Below are 17,260 nucleotides of genomic sequence, written 5' to 3' on the forward strand. Positions count from 1 at the left end.
GAAGCAAAAACCTATCCTCTTGTCTTCTAATTTTTTTTAACCCGCCAGTGCAAAACTTATTTATAAGACCTGGAATAAGAAGATCGCAAGTCCTAATTATGGAAAAAAAAAACTGAACTTTTAACTCGTACACTGTACAAAAACGCATCAAAACTTCATAATCATGAGTCTTGTATACTTTTTTCATTATTTTAATCTACCAATACAGTTTTTCAGCAAATTAATTAGTACTTTTTTCTGTATGCATGATTTGTAAATTTATACCAACTCAAAACCAAACACACCTGCTTTTACAGTGATTTATTTGAGGATATAAAAGATTCAGTATAAATTAGTCTACAAAACAAATATTCAGAACTATCCATCATATTCGCATTGTATTTTGGGAAGCTTCAAATATAAGATTCTACAAAATTTATCTCTCTCTCTATATATATAAACTACAACGTTGCAAGTCACTTACTGCCTTGGTGGCACTCCTCCTGGACGAAAGATGAGAAGGAAGCAAGGAATGTAAGTGGTCATATAGTCTCTCACCAAGCTGTCTATCCTAAATATTGCCATATGCTTCCGCCATGATTAATACTACAAGCGATGTCCAGCCAGTAAATGGATGTGCCCCTTTTCCCTTACCCTGAATCTGATCGTACTGTTCCCACAAAAATCCACTTTGTTGATAATTGCGCACTATATTTCTGCAGTATGGAGGACATACACTATTCAAAAAGTTCACCAATAACTTTAAACGGGATTTCAAAGGTACCGAATAAAATCAAACAATACCTTATTAAATTACTTCTCAATTCTGCGTAGGCAGCTTTAGCTTTCGCTTGATATGGCCCATTCACTACAAGATTCAAACTAAAGATAAGTTCCACAAAGGTATAAAGATAGTGGAATATTTGCAGAAGTTTTGTTTATACCTTGGGAGTAATGGTGGAGCGCTGAAAGGATTCTGTAATTCATGTTTATCCAGACTGGACCTCTCCAGTATGGAGGATCATGCTCTGTGTTGTGCTTCATGTACAATGAACTGTGCAACAAGAAATATTATTTTAGGTCCACTATAATCAACATATATACTGAATAATTTCACTCACATTAACCCTTAAAAAATGCATTAGAGAATGGTTGTAAGACCTTGTTTTGGCAAGAGAACGTAGTCCATACTCGGTCCATAAGAGGCTGCGATTCAAAATGAGTTCAAGCTGCTTTTCCAGAATCCACGAATCCTGAATGAAAACAGTAATATAAAATATGCTTATGTTTAAATTCTAAGTTCTTAACATGAAAAGTCGTGAAATTGGGAATTAATGCACATGACTTACAGATGGAATGATCCTCCCCATGAATGGGAAGAAACTAACATAACCAATATGAGGAACCAATCTCAATATAGGTATCTCCTTAACATCCCGAACAAGTTGGCGAGTAGCATAGTTTCCTGCCTCCACTTCTTTCCATCTAAGTTGCACCTATATTAAGTGTGTAAAGAAACTCTCATTCTCAATCGTGAATAGGGAACCCATGTATTGCTAATTTAGCAAAAGTTAGCGCAATAATTCTAAACATAAAATAATTGTATACTCTACCTTCTCCGTATGATTTCCAAAATCAAAATACGCATCATATGCACCATCAAAATGCATCTGTATAGACATCAAGAACAAATTAGGCAAACAGTGGCCACAAATTGAATTGACTCTCTAGAGTCACCAAGCAAACAACTATCAAAAATAAATTTGCATAGCTTGCTTTCAATTTAAAAAGAAATGGAAATAGTTTATTTTCTGTGTTAAACTGCATACATTATCCATAATAAAAACACAGAATCTTCTTTGAACCATTTAGTTTATTTTCTATTTTAAACTGCATACGTAATCCATAATAAAAACACAGAATCTTCTTTGGACCATAATACATATGAATCATTGTTAGAAATTTCAATTGCCTAGAGAAAACTTCCAAAAATGATTCCATATTAATGCAGTGTGTCCATAATCAGTGGTTATTATTACATATATAAAAAGTCCCCATTCCTCATAATTCCATAATAATGAGCTAGGAGAAGGCCTGGATGAGAACCCTCCACACCGATAAGATTCATTTCTACAAAAAATTAGGCACAAAAAACAAAGGAATCCGAGTGTGAAAGTCTTCTAAATAAGGAAACAATCAAGTTTTCTTTCCCATAAAATGGTAATTTTCTTTCCATGTTTCAAATCCATCTTATTCTATTACTGTATGTGCTATGTAGGCTTTCTTTTGTCTTAATTCCTGCCCTTTATTTCGTTCTACTATCTATCTACACTCTTTTGCTACTGTTTCAGTTCAGCATCACCAAGCAGGAATGCACCACCACCATGAAATATGAAGGGAGACAAGGAACAAAGATACAATACCTGGTTAAGCAACTCAAAATTCGATAGCAACTTCGCAGTATAACCATAATCCTGCATTGTTTCATTCAATACATCAATTAATAAGGGATTAATCAGCTACCCACAATTACTACAACACTACAGAATTTATTTTTTAAATTATACCATGTCAGGTTTGCTTTCCATATCTAACAACTCTTGAATGGAATGCATACAATCTGCTGCAAGTAACATCCAGCATCTAAGATCCAAGTGGTACTCATCTTCACTTGGGTGTGAAGCTCGTGGATAATCATCCAATCCAGAGGACAGTGCCTGAAAATTCTCCCATAATGTTTGTTAGGAGTAGGTGTCGTGTCATCATTAAGGATAAGGATAAGGAAAGTTTTGTTGTAGTTGACCAATACAAATACTGATAACTGTGTTAAGTGATTCTTAGATGCAATAGTTCAAGGAACAACTAACTACAAGTGAGAATTTCAGGTTTCAACCTCATCCTAAACCCTAAACCCTACCCATGAAATGTAAGAGTACATTCAATACTATTGGTCCTTTGTCTCAAGGTGTTTGGACTCTTGATTTAGGAGCAACTAATCACATGACTCCTTTTCCTAAGCTCTGCAATGGTATGTCAAAATGACCAAAGAACAAATCACTACAATTGCAAATGGTGACAGCGTGCCTTTATGAGATCTCAGAATATAACTATAGAATCATCTATTGTATTAAAAGATGTTTTCTATGTCCCACAACTGACCAATAGTCTTATATATATACAAAAAGTTTACAAAGATTTGAATTGTTCAGTAACTTTTTTATCTCCTTATTGTGTATTTCATGACCTTGTCGTGAGGAAGACGATCTTAGTTGCTAAGAAGCAGAGTGAGTTGTATCTAATGGAATCCAAGGGCCAAAACAAAACAAATGCCACAAGCCAATAGACAGCATCGGAAACATCGACAAACTCCCAAATATGACTTCATTATAAAAGACTAGACATCCCTCCTTCAACATTATAAAATCCTTGTTCCCTCATTTGTTCACTATAGATTCTGTTGAGTCTTTCAAATGTGATATTTGGTCAACTGTCAAAGTATTAATGTGCATCTTATCCCATATTTAGTAATGAGAATAATTCCCCATTTGACCTGATTCACTCTGATGTTTGGGGACCTATTTTAGAATTTATTTCTAGAGCAAAATGGTTTGTTGCTTTTATTGATGATTGTGCTCATGTCACATGGACATACATTATGAAAAGTAAATCTAAGGTCTTTCAAATTTTTCTTAATTTTCTATCTAATCCAAAATCTATTTGGAAAAAACATCAAATGAATTAGGTCTAATAATGGTACTAAATATGTGAACAAGAATTCTGCAAATTTTTGTCTCATAATGGTATCGTTCATGAACTAACATTTGTTAACATTCCACAACAAAATGGAGTTGCAGAAAGAGAAGATCGCCATCTTCTAGAAGTAGCTAGAGCCCTCCTTTTCTAGATCTTTGTCCCCAAAACCTCTTTGGGAGAAGTTGAGTTAATTGCCACATACCTCATTAAAAAGTTACCCACTCGAATCTTAAATAACGTTAGTCCTATTTAGTCTTTTTTGTCTTTTTTCCCTCTACTCCCCTAGTGTCAAGTCTACCTAGTTAAGTATTAGGATGTTCTATTTTTGTTCACTCTCATAATCCTAATTGTAGTAAATTAGATCCTAGAGCTCTTAAATGTGTATTTATTGGTTATCCTCCTAGTAAAAAATGGTACAAATGTTATCATTTGAAGAGTTGTCAGGTCTATATCACCATGGACATCACCTTTCATGAAACAGAATCCTTAGGTTTGGGAGATTTGTGAAAGCAATGGTTTCCTTAGGATATAAGTAAAGTCAAAGAGATCATACTTTATAAATAAAAGCACTTTGTTACAAGTAAACTTACACGATTGTTAGCCTATGTGAATGACATAACTATTGCAAAAGATGATGGAAAACAATTGGCTTTAAAGGAAAAATTGGTGGCCCAATTTGAAATGAAAGAACTGGGAAGACCTAGGTATATACTTGGAATAGAGGTTGTTTGTCAAAAATGGAGATTTTCATCTCCCAAAAAAAATATGTAGTTGATCTCCTTAATGAAACAAGTAAGTTGGGATGTAAAACCTTAAGAGTTTCTATTAAACAAAATCACAAAATTGGAAGTGAAGAGAGTTCTTCTTCTATAGAAAAAACCCAATATCAGATATTGCTAGGAAAACTTATTTATTACACACGAGACCAGCCATTGCTTAAGTAGTTAATGTGATCAGTCAGTTTATGAATGATCCAAGAGAAAGACACAAGCAAGCACTTGACAACATTATTTAGTATTTCAGAAAAAAAAAAGGTGGTCCGATTGTATTCTTTAGGTACCTAAGAAATGGACCGTCAATAGCCTAAAGTGGCAAGAACTCTAGAGCAGCTATGTTTGCAGCACTGTGCTTAAGTAGGTTTTTGGCCTATAGTAATACTATTTATCACATTTGTGGTTGTCTAAACAACATCCCCTCTTAAAACCATGCCAGTGGTTTGGGCAAGTTAATCTACTAAGCTACATATCTAGTTCAATTACAATTGAAGATAAGTGCTGAAATTTAAAACTAAATATACCAAGGATGCATATAAGAACCTTGGGATTTATTTCACGCATTGTCCTATTGTCTCGTCCATGCCAATAGTAGCTGCTCATTTGTTTCCCTGTATTAAAAAGTGATGATGATGATAATAATGAAAAGGTAAAAAAAATCAACCTATTTTCAGTACTCGAGCATACAGCACATGTATTGTAGCTTATACCTGATTGAGTTGTGTTAAACCAATGGAACCATGCTTCCAAGCGAACAAAGGCACGTTCCAGGAATAGAGAGATTTCACTTCCATCCCTTGCAGTAAATTTGTTATTCTTCAATCCATTAATTATATCTACAAAAACATATTTTTAACCTAGTTCAAAATTACCACATGAACGTTTCTCATGCTTCTAATCAAAAGTGATATTAAGTGTACAAGCTGTTAGAAGATTCTAAAGATCTCTTTGTAATCAATACTTTAGGGTTAGAATGCCCTACATATAGAGGCTCATGTATTGTTTCAAATCAATCAATTGAATAAAATCTTCTCACATTCAAATTAATCTTTTTCAAGTGATATAATATATACTTCATATAAAATGTCAAATTATCTGCATAAATTTATTACCCAGAAACATCTCAAGTATCATCAAATCCAGATCCGTTATACATAATGTGAAATTTAAATTAGGAATGTAAAAAAAGAGCTAGACAGATATGTTCAAACAGAAGGGCAAAAAATAACCAAGCATAAAGTCGTTAACAATCATCCCTCAATGAAAGGGACTGTCACATGCAACTTAAACTCAAGCTATGGCTTGCTTGAACTTAATAATGGCAACCGATTTATAGCTTTTCTTTTCGAAATAAGGTTTCTCATAACTAGAAAAGCAGTATAATATATCAAGGGTTAATAGAAAAGGAATGTTAGCATATACCATTTAATGCTAAAAACAGAGTTGGAGGGTTTCCATTTGTTGGATGCTGAGGAACAAATTCCACAGGGACCCGACTACAAGTACAGAAGAATGTATGTCAATAGGACTGCTCAAAACTTTATACATACAGCAATTATTTGAACAAATGTTTAATCCTACTACACCTCAATGATTCAGCCCCCAGAATTTGTTCACGTGGTATCCATCCATCTATATTCATCAAATCTAACCAATTTCCAATGATATCCAATGAGATATGAATATCCCAACGCCTGGTTAATGCCAACAAGTGAAAATAACGTATTAGATCACAAGTAATTTATTGTTAATTAATACAGGTAAGTCTTGTAAGTCTTGTACAATCAAGTACACAGCATCATCAGCACTTAAGAAGAATTTCAAACAAGAAAATAATAAAAATGAGGGTGACTGTCAAAAAGAATTTTAGTTAAAAAACCTAACCAGATTATAAGTTCATGAAACCCTTCATCCCATAAAAATCCTCTTGGAAAGAAAGATCGACTTGGTACAGCTGTGTAAAGCTCAGTAGGCCAATATGATATATAATTGACATCTTCTCTAAGCTGCAAAGGAAGACAACCCATTAGATATCTATCCAAGTTCTAAGTTCCTGACTGCTAGCTTAAAACTACGACATAAAAGTGTAAAAGGAAAAGCAAAAGTAACTGATGACAATTAATTAAAGAGTACTAAAGTTACAATGTTAGGGTGAGAAATTTAAGATGAAATGAGGCAAACAGAAAATTAATACAAACCTATTAACTGACACTGGATTTATTTGCCAACATAAAATCATAGACAAATTACTCACAACATACCAAGAACTTTATAATGAACCAGAGAATGGCAACCTACCAAGAAGAAATTATACAAAAGCATGGTTCTCACCAGGCAATGATTGTGCTTAAGAATTTTCCTTCACTGGTAAAATGGCTTTAGTGGCTTACACTTATTTTATTTCTTTGGGTTTATTTTTAGATTTGGAGATTGTTCTTGATTTCAGATTTGTAAGGATTTTGGCAGGGAATTTGATAGCGACTTGGTTATTATGGGGTGCATGACTCCCAGAACGAGTAGTATGAGATGCTCGGTGGATTATTTAAATGTTTGATTCTTCCCCCTTAATAGCTAGTTTTGAGGGCAGGTTCCCTAAACATTTGGATGATTATGAATTGGTATCAAAGCTGGTTGTGGATGTCTCATAAAGCCTACCTACATCCGGTTCTGACCAACAAGGATGTTGAATGAAGTGTCACTGAGTAAAGTGTTCTAGAGTGAAAACTGAAAGAACGTTGGCTTTAAGGGTCAATGCTATATATGGACTTGGTTACTAAGAAAATCTTAAGTCCAACATCAAGCAGTATGTTGTAACGTTCAGTGGAGTATATGTACTTGGTTCTCCCCCCTTTAATAGCTAGTTTGAGAGGGTGGATTCTCCAAGCACTTGGGTGCTTATCTATTAGGATCACCCATTATATTTTTTCCTTCTATTTTTTATGAAGCAAACAACTTTCCTTCTTATCCCAGTCAACTACATCCGAAGGAGCTTTCAGATTGAAATTTCTTATTGGTTTAAGTTTTCTAGTTCTAAATTCATTGATAATGACAAGGATTTAGACTTCAAGTTCAAACTCCTACTCTTGAAATAATATTTCCATTTCTTTACCCAATCTCCATTTGTTCAAACAAATATGTTTTATTACTTTTTGAAGTCTAAGATCCCCTCTAAGTTAACCTCTTTCATTTGGAAAAAAGTAACAATAAAATTGGAGTAAATCCTTAAATTTAGGTTTCGCGCCCACTTAAGTTTTTCTTCGTATAATAAATCTGTTGAGGTTTTTTCCATTTTTTATGCTCCCTAAATTCATTCCTAACATTTAATCTTTCATAGTATAGGTGAATCGTGAATTTTTACAAAGAACATGGAACATTTAATCCAATTTGAGCATTCTAAGGGATTAGATAAGAAGGACAAGGCCACTTGGCATAGCACAATGTACGCTGTTAATAGGTGCTTATGGTAGAGACATATGCCAGAAATTTCAAGGACAATTTTTTTATGCTACCTTTACATAAAATAGTTTTCACTCTTTTTAGCAACCTAACAGTGTTTAGATAATATCTGCTTCCAAGTAAATTCTTTGATGATCAGCGGCATGATTTTCTAGCTAATTAGTTTGTCTAGGTTTTCAATAAGCATTACTTAATTTATGGACGCAAATGAAGAATTTAATTTAGCAAGAATCATTTTTGTTGGTTAGCAAATCCTCAGCTCTTCTACTTCTTTTTCTCTTTATCTATAAAATTTCCTCTTAACTGACAAAAAATAAAACACATGAAACACAACTTCCACAATTATGATAATCACATGTCAACTTAACACTATTGAGGGACGGCATACATTTCGATACGAAGTTAAGGACTAATAGAAAGTTAAAGTAACTTACATTCGGGATTCTTGAAAGAGCAATTTTTGACTGGCCATAGAAGTAGCCGATGCCACCTAATAAGTTTCCAATGGCTGCCTTACCAACGGATATGGATTCAGAATCTACCTGGAAATCCACTTTAAGGTTAAAGAATTTATTTCTATCGAGGATAAGTTTCCAAACCAATTTACTCAATCAAATGAAATTTGGGAGACTCAGAGCACATCAAAAGACAAATCTTGAAGAATAAGGGTCGTTTGGCTAAACAAACTCAATTAAGGGCTTATTAAATAAGTACTTACAAGCAATTATGTAGATGAAATAGATTTAAACTGTTTTCTTATATATTGTAAGGTTTCTTTCATAATATTCTGGAGAGCATATTAAAATAAGCTAAAAATAGCTAATCAAGATAAGTTATTTTCACAAGCTTCCCAAAAAAACTTACACAAGTTCTTATTTCGTAAGATAAGTCAAAATAAGTTGTAAATAAGTTTTTTCAAAATGGGCAATAAAAAATTGAATTTGAGAGAATAACAAAATAATAAAAAGAAAACTAGTACCTTCTCGGCCAAATTGAAAGTTTTCTCAAACTTCTTGTCAAATTCCTGTTCTTTATATTTCAGTTTATTGGAAAGTGACATACCTGACATTGAGCAGAATAACAAAGAAATTACACACTACCATGTATCATCCTAATGTCAATTAGAATAAAATATTCTACAAATTTTGTAAAGAGTAGCCTAGTCCACTTTAAATTACATAACATTTAACCAGAAAACAGCCTACAAGACAAACCAAAAGCCTTTTAAAGTAAAGTAGATATGTCTTCAAAATTTCAGCCATTACATTAACTGATATAATTAGCCACATTATTCTATAAACAACCCCAACAATGTCCAACATAAGAAGCAGGTTTCCAAAGCAATGACCAACTCCTACAACAATGTTAAGAACTGGATTTTTCTCCTTTTTCATGAATGCACACAAATATACATGTCAGAGTTTGCACACTGTAAAGAAGTGTGTAGTAAAACCTGTAAGCATAGTGACACGCTCTTCTTCTCGAAAACTTTCTAAATCAGTACCAGTGATTAGTGCAATATCTGTTGTGAAAGGAAATCCACCAATAATCTGAAGCACAAACATAAAATAAAGTACAAACAAAGTGAAACTATAGCGAAAGATGTTTCCAATAGTAGTTAGAAATATGTCAATGTGGGGGTGAGACAGAGAAAGAGAGACTCGTAAATTAAACCTTAAAAATGTTAAACACGTAGTAGAAAGTGTGCATGGTCTATTTACCTGAAAAACTAACACATTAGGAGCATCATCTATTGAGTCAGATAGCTGCAGTTTTGCATGTTTCCGTATCTACTAAAACATGTACATGAGCAAAGATATCAAGGGAAAAACGAAAAAAAAAAAATAAATCCATAAACACATTCTTGCATTACATGAAAAGTATATAATCAAATAAATTGCATTGAAATAACATAACCTACTTGTGATGCAAGATTTTCCTCAACAAGATCAGACAAATTGTGAAAGTGAGGTGTGCGAAATCCTGAATAGTGCAGTTCCAAATCATCCTGAAAATTATAAAGCATTTGAAAACAAATAACAGGTTAAATTTTTAACCTGTTTGAAAGAAGCAAAAACAGGAATTTGTGTGCTTCTTTAAGGAAGCGTAAGTAAATCACAAGCAGTCAACCACAAATATCCAATGGTAATACAAGTTACAGACTCTTGAAACTCAATCATTACACTAATTCCTATCATTACCATTGATTTTAAATGTAGCTGCCAATCTCCAATATCTTCCCGAGTGCCACTTGCAAGCAAAGAATCCTCATGAATGTTCAAGTTTTCTCTACTTACATCAAGAGCATTATCAGCTTCATCAGCCAAATAGAAGAAGAGCTGAGCACCTCTCCCAAATTCCTCATTCCACATAGATCTGAGGTTGGACCAAAAGAAAAAAAGCACTCAATAGATAAAAGTCACTAAATAAAACAATATAAGAGATGCAGAGACTAAAACAGGGAATACAAAACTTCAGCAATAAAATTAAGAACCAAGTTACTACTTATTAGGTTATTGGGTCATGTGTTATAGTTAATTCATGAAATAAGTCAAACTAAAAGTTACAAGTAACTTAAAATTATCAAGGGTAGCACAAGTGCATCTCTAACCTCAACAGACCAGATACCGTCTACTATGCAATAAGAAAAACTACAAACAAAATTGTTCTGCAGCAGCACACATGAAAAGCGATTTGAAGTTGAAAACATCACTCACTTGTCAATTTCCACATTAATTCGAACTGCCCAATCCCCTCCATAACCACTGCCTTCGACTTTTGATTTTAAGAACCTGGTAGTAAAGGTCATGCCATGGTCAACCAGTACTTGATTTCCAAAATCACGTCCATTGTGCTTTGTCCAACCATAAGTACTTAGTTCATCCTCATGTCTGCAAACATGCCGCAAGTGATATCTGCCATCCTTCACACCAACCCACATTAATCCAGCCATCAAAGATTTGGGAGTCCTGAAATAGAAACACCACCACCAACAACACAAAAAAGTGAGAATGCTTGCTTTCTAAATCAAATGGTGCGGACACTGACATCCTGAACGCAATCTAAGCCAAAAACTGGCACAACATTTTCTGTGTAACGGACAATTTCCAGGCATATCATTCGAATTATATACAACTCGAAATATATTCAGACTGCACATATTTAACACTACACGCCTTAACTACCAAAATAGTCTCTCAGCGCAAATAAAACAAAGAAAAGAGTCCGCATAAACACGGTGATTTCACCGTTCAATAAAATAAAAGCACCTCAAGCCCATACTTGTTCCAAAATAAATAAATACACATGAATTGTGTTTCAACGACGTTAAATTCATACCTGGCACGAATCCCAAAATACGTATGAGGCCGATAAGTTCCCCAATACAAACTCTCCTTGTGCTCGCCTTGAAACTGCCACAAAACCAAGTCATTCTATTGTCATCGTGAACGCCAAAATCATTAAAATTCTAAAATTTGGGGGCGAAAAACAACAACAACAAAGGAGAAGTGGATAGTTGACCTGAGGAAGGTCCATTATCTTTGGCGCGGGAAATGGCGTAACCGCGCGAGGCAGCTTCGGTTCCGTTGCGGAATTCATTAGGTGGCGGATCATAAAGAAGATGGTGAAGAATCCCACGAAGCATATACCGAGCACCAGTTTGAGATTGGCAGTATTGAATATCGGAATGGTGCTTCCATATTTGCTTCGCTCTCTGTGGCGATTCAACAGAGGTCTCCTTTCCCGACGAGAATCGGCGTCAGAGAGGGAATTCGCTCTGTTACGAACGGTGGTTCTTCCACTTCCGGTCATTTTAGGCGGATCAGAGATTCATGCTACTGCATGCTTGGGGTTTTGGAGTTCAAATGGAGGGAATGTTAGCGTAGCAGATGTTTCGGTATGACTAGGTGATTTCGCCAGTATATCGTAGCAGTGGAGTTCAGAAGGAAGAGGACGAGTGACTTCGCCGCTAATGGACATGGCCGTGGAGTTTTTGATTGGGGCTTTTACTTCCTGCACCCCATCTGTTCGAACCTGCTTTCCATTTCATCAAGATGTGAAACTTCAAAATTGTCCTTGCGTGTTTAAGTAGGAGCTTCCATGGTAGTGTGTTGGGCTTTCGTTGCTTCCAGTGATGGTGTTTAGAAGGTTGGGTTAGTGATTTCAGGTAAGATAAAGTGATATTTAGTAATTTGAGGTGTAATGGAGAAATTGGGCTTTCTAAAATTTGGAGTCCAGACAGAGAATTCTAGAATAGACAATCCATAACATCTTTGGCGTAGTTAGATTGCATTTTAGAATTTTGTTTTCAGAATTGAGTGGGCGGTTCCAGATCAGGTAATCTAGAACTTTGTTTGCATTTTGACATTGTATTTCAAAATGGGCTTTCCAGAATTGTTTAATATGCATATCAAAAGGTGATTTTTAGAATAGAATAGGAAGCACAAACAAGACTTGTGGAATAAATGGTTTGTAACTTAATACTACCTTTGAATAGACAAAAATGCATTTCGAAATAGACTTTTTGGAACAGTTACTTTGGCTTCTGGAAGTGTAATTTGATAACTTTTTTTGTAGGAATTTGTTGGTCGGATGACCTTCATGAAGTGGGTAAAAAAGGTTGTCTATGATCTTGGATTTGTTAATGTTATATTAAGGCTGAATACATGGAATGATCGACGAGAAAGGAAAATATACATATTATTAGGTTGTGAGAGAAGAGATAAATAGATGATATAAAAAAGATTTAGAGGTTACTAAAAGTGGAACTAGGAAATGTGATTGTCCTTTTAAATTACGAGGGAAATCGATAAAAGGTAGTGAAGGATGGATTGTCAAATTACTTTATGGCTCTCATAATCTAGAATTGGAAAATACGTTGGTAGGTTATCTATATGTTGGTAGGTTAATAGCTAATGAGAAGTGTATGCTTGTTGACATGACAAAGAGTTTAGTGAAGCCTATAAATATTTTGCTAACAATGAAAGAACACAATGAGAGGAATGTGACAACCATAAAGCTAGTTTATAATGTCATGATTGTATATTAAATATTAGAGCTAGGTTAGATAACGAAAGTGTAACAGTTGATGATATTACTTGAGCGAGACATGTATGTTCGTTAGTGTAGGTTTGATGAGGGGACGAATGTGGTGCAAAATATATTTTGGACACATCCTTATTCGGTGAAACTACTAAATGCCTTTAACATTGTATTGATGAAGGATAGTAACTATAAAACTAACAAGTACAAATGCCCTTACTTGAGGTTGTTGGTATTACCTCAACGAGGTTGACCTTCTCTGTTGCATTTGTGTTACACACATCTAAGCATGAAAATAACTTTGTATGGTCCCTTAGAAGACTTAAAGGGTTATTTTTTAGAGTTGATGCATACCCTAGAATCGTGGTGAGTGATAGAGATATTTCTCTCGTGAATGCAATAAATGTTGTGATTCCCAAAGATTTTAATCTTTTATGTCGCTCTCACATTGATAAAAATGTGAAAGCAAAGTGTAAATTGTGATGAGAATCAAAAAGATGTTGTTAATAGGAAGAATGGACAAGGGCCCAATCATTTAAAGTTCTTCTTATTAGTCTTTTCAAAAGATGAGGCCCAAGCCCAAAGCCCAAGCCCAAGAAGGCCAAAGCCCAAAAAGCCCAAGTCCATCCCATAAGGAGCAAGGCCAAGCATTAAATAAAAGAGCATCATTTGAATTACTCTTGTATAGTTGTAGGAGGTGTGGATATTAAATAAAGGAGTGTGAATATGTAAAATAAAGTCACATTGTCCATGTGACTTAGGAGAGTAGGTGTAGGTGTAGTTTTTAGGAGGTGTCATAGTAGAAAAAGGTCACACCTCCCATGTGACTTGTTTTTTGTGGGAATTTCAAATGAGTTTCATTTGAATTTTCCCACCTATTTTTCAGCACCCTCACACTATAAATAGAGGTGTGGGCTCTTGTAAAATTTAGATTTGAGAATTGATATAGCAAAACTCTCCCAAATTGGTGATAGAGTGTGTGAGAACTTGTCTTCTCCTCTTCCTTGTCTCATCTTGAGTGCCTTGGTTCTCTCAAGTGGCGGCATTGCTCACTTATCTTGAAGCCTTCACACTTCAAGTGGCGTGACCATCAACCAAGCTCTTCATTCTCATAAGTTCCTCTCTTCTTCATCTTTTTCATTTCATCTCCATGTTCATATGAAGCTAAAACATGTCTTAGGTTCCTTTTCTAGCATTTTCATTTGGTATTTTAGCTTATTTCTTAATATGCTTCGGTTCATCTTCTCCTTGGCTTGTTCCATTTGATTCTTCTTCATTTCTTATTGATTTGTTCAGTTCAATTCAGTTTTGAAGCATTCTTTTCGGTTCATTTACATTTGTGCACCTTTTAATCGGTTCAATTGACAAGAAATGGGTCTTCCATGTGAGTTTGGTGTTTGGTGCAAGTTTTGGTGAGTTCTTGATGTTGAAGATGGATGAAGCTTCTTCTCTACCTAGCTTTAGTGTGTTTGATGTAGAAAATAACTAGTTTGCTTTGAAGTTTGTAATGGGTTTAGATGATCTTGTATTTAGGCTTGTGTATGTGTAAGGTTGCCTTTTGCTACATGACCTATCCTAGATGCCTAACCAAGCCTAGATCAAGCACTTGAAGTGGTTAAAAGTTTTTCCAAAAGCTTTCTAGAGTTTTCTCCAAAAATCAGGATATTGCACAAAAATAAATTTGTTTCTCTGTAAAAGAATAGGTTTATTTTTTGTTTGCTGAAAGGTTTTTCGAAAGTTAGTTAGGGCACCAAAGGTACAATTCAGTCAGTTATTTCTGTTAGCTGAGTTGACAGTTTTCCTAAAAATAAATCTGTTTAGTTTAAACTGAATCTGTTGTTTTCATAACAGTTTTTCAACTATCTTTTGAAAAGTAGTTAGAAACTGTTTTCTATATAAAGAAAAGCTTCTCTCACATGAAAGGATGCTGAGCAATCACGGTTTTGACAGAGATTAAACACTTTCTATGTGAGAAGAAGGATTGAAAAGAGTTTTTGAAAGGTTTTCCAAAGGGATTTTCAAGTGTGCTTGTTTTAGGAAAACTTTGATCTTGGTGAAGGTGCTGGTGCAGTTCTGCAGCAAATTGAACTACTGGTTTTGAGTTCTTGCATCTTCTTTTCAGGTGTTATCTTTCCTTTATTCTGGTTTGCAAAGGTGTAAGTGTTAGTCACTCCTTGATAGGGTTTCTTGGAGTGCAAGGTGTGCTGAAATAGGGTTTTTCAGCATTGGTTGTATTGTTCTTGTAGTGTTCAAGAACTGTTGTGTTTGTAAGTGATTGATACTGTTTTTTAGTGGATTCCACCTTGGAGTAAGGTGAAACTGGATGTAGCTCTTTATGAGTGAACCAGTATAAAAGCTTGCCTGTACTTTTCTTCTCATTCCTGCACTCGTTTATAGTTTTTGCTTAATTCTGTCAAGAACGAAATCTGTTCATTTGAAATCAAATCTGTTAATTCTGGGTTTAATAAAAACTGTTCTTCCTGATTTGTTAAAGTTCTCTAATCACTAACACAGTATTTGTATATGAGGTTTTCATGGATTTAAGGACAAATAGTCTTATTCATTAAATCCTGACAAAGATTCATTTCCTTTGAAACCTTGTGTTGAATGAACTTGATTGTTTTCTTGGCATAATCTGTATTCTTCAAACTGGTAAAATTTAACCAATTTGATTCTGTTATACCTCTCTGTTGATTGCAATTTTAATCTGAACAAGTTCAAATTGCGTTAGACTATTCTGAAGAATCAATCTGTTTCGTTTAAAAACAATCTGTTCTTTTTCCTCTGATATACTGAAAACTGTTTGCATTTGCAAAAAAATTATATGTTCAATTCACCCCTCCCCTCTTGAACTTAGACACTAATAGACCCAACACTTGAAACATAGAACATTGATCCATTTCTATTAAAAGTGTCTATTCTTTCTCCAACTCAAGTTGATTCCATAAAATGTCAAAGAATCATCTATACTTTGCTATTGGAATCATATCAAATTGTTAGTACATCCAAGAGAGGCATGGATCAAGTGATGGAAGATTGGGGATTTTTTTGTGAGTTGTGATCATGTAGAAGCATTTCAACAATATGTCCATGCATTAGAAGTTGTTTGTTCTCCAAGACCTATATTTGTTGAATATGTAAATGGTATTGATTAATTACACATAAAGAAAAAGTTGTTAAGGCATGGACGAATAGGGTGATTTACATAGGCAACACAACAAGTAACAAGTGTGTATATTTGTTGCATGTCTTTGTTTTCCTTTGTAGGGTTGAGGCTACACATTGGAGTCTAAAGAGGATGCTTTAGACCTCCATGGGAGACTTATGCTTTTTTTTAAGATTCTATGAATGAGATGATTATCTTGCAACATAATGTAATTAAATATTAATTTTAAAAGAGTATTCATGTGATGAGTCATGTCTTTAATGTGACAGTGTACAAAACATTGTTTGGATTGTGTCTAAATTTTCTTTACAATATACTGCGAAAGAGAATGATCGAGTTAAATATTGTGTGTTAGATAAAGCTCATTGTGGATGTACTCATGGTCTTCTTTATGCTTGTGAATTGACTTCCATTGGCGCAAGTAGCATACCACTACAATCAACGCATGTCACATGGAGAAAATTAAGCTTTTAAGATATTTCATGCGATGAATGTTCAATAGAGTTGTCAATCCAAAAAGAGTTTGATGTAATCTTGAATCGCTTTAAATTAACATTACTAGTAATGTTAACATCAAGAATAAGTTACACGAAAGTGTATATCCAAATATATGACATTTTTGTGTGCACCACAACAGAAGGTAAAAAAAAAGGTGTAGAAAAAGGTCATCCTACTAAATTTGCAAGATCAACTAAGTCAATCCCATCTTATTTTGAGTATGTTGATGCCCTACATTCACAACATGGTAGTTCTTCTACTTGGAAATTGATACAACCCAACTAGACAATGAGAAAACCAAGGACACAACAGAAACTTCATCATTTAGTCAGTCATCTCAGCATCCAAAACAAGGCCCCACCAAACTTCAAAAGGACCTCAGCAGAAGAAGAATTGGACATAGGCCAGAGCATCAAATGTTCTTTCTTCTGGTCTTTTTAAAAGACAAGTTTATGTAAATAAATTAGACTCACTTTGGGGGTCCAAATAGAAGAATAAGTTTAGGGTGCACTTAGTATATTTTGGGCTTGTGCCAAAACCAACTTCTCAGGACAATGCACCTAGGATTACGGTTTTTAACCTAGTTTCTAGA

The 17,260-nt window shown here is 34.5% G+C and overlaps 1 protein-coding gene across 1 annotated transcript; it reads right to left on the minus strand.

The window, feature by feature from the left end:
* Positions 1 to 268: 268 nt before the first annotated feature.
* Positions 269 to 12,070, minus strand: LOC137811557 (mannosyl-oligosaccharide glucosidase GCS1). Its single transcript, XM_068613343.1, has 22 exons — positions 11,484 to 12,070; positions 11,301 to 11,374; positions 10,679 to 10,930; positions 10,163 to 10,337; positions 9,883 to 9,969; positions 9,683 to 9,751; positions 9,415 to 9,511; positions 8,941 to 9,023; positions 8,396 to 8,503; positions 6,390 to 6,511; positions 6,092 to 6,199; positions 5,928 to 6,001; positions 5,216 to 5,341; positions 5,049 to 5,116; positions 2,547 to 2,696; positions 2,403 to 2,453; positions 1,593 to 1,649; positions 1,329 to 1,475; positions 1,141 to 1,232; positions 924 to 1,033; positions 784 to 847; positions 269 to 695 (listed from the first exon to the last, which is right to left on the minus strand). The coding sequence occupies exons 1-22, from the start codon at positions 11,772 to 11,774 to the stop codon at positions 551 to 553; spliced, it is 2,550 nt and encodes an 849-aa protein (XP_068469444.1). The 5' UTR covers positions 11,775 to 12,070; the 3' UTR covers positions 269 to 550.
* Positions 12,071 to 17,260: the final 5,190 nt, after the last annotated feature.

The sequence above is a fragment of the Phaseolus vulgaris genome, chromosome 2 (genome assembly GCF_051622355.1).
Source record: "Phaseolus vulgaris cultivar YP4 chromosome 2, ASM5162235v1, whole genome shotgun sequence".
Classification (NCBI taxonomy): domain Eukaryota; kingdom Viridiplantae; phylum Streptophyta; class Magnoliopsida; order Fabales; family Fabaceae; genus Phaseolus; species Phaseolus vulgaris.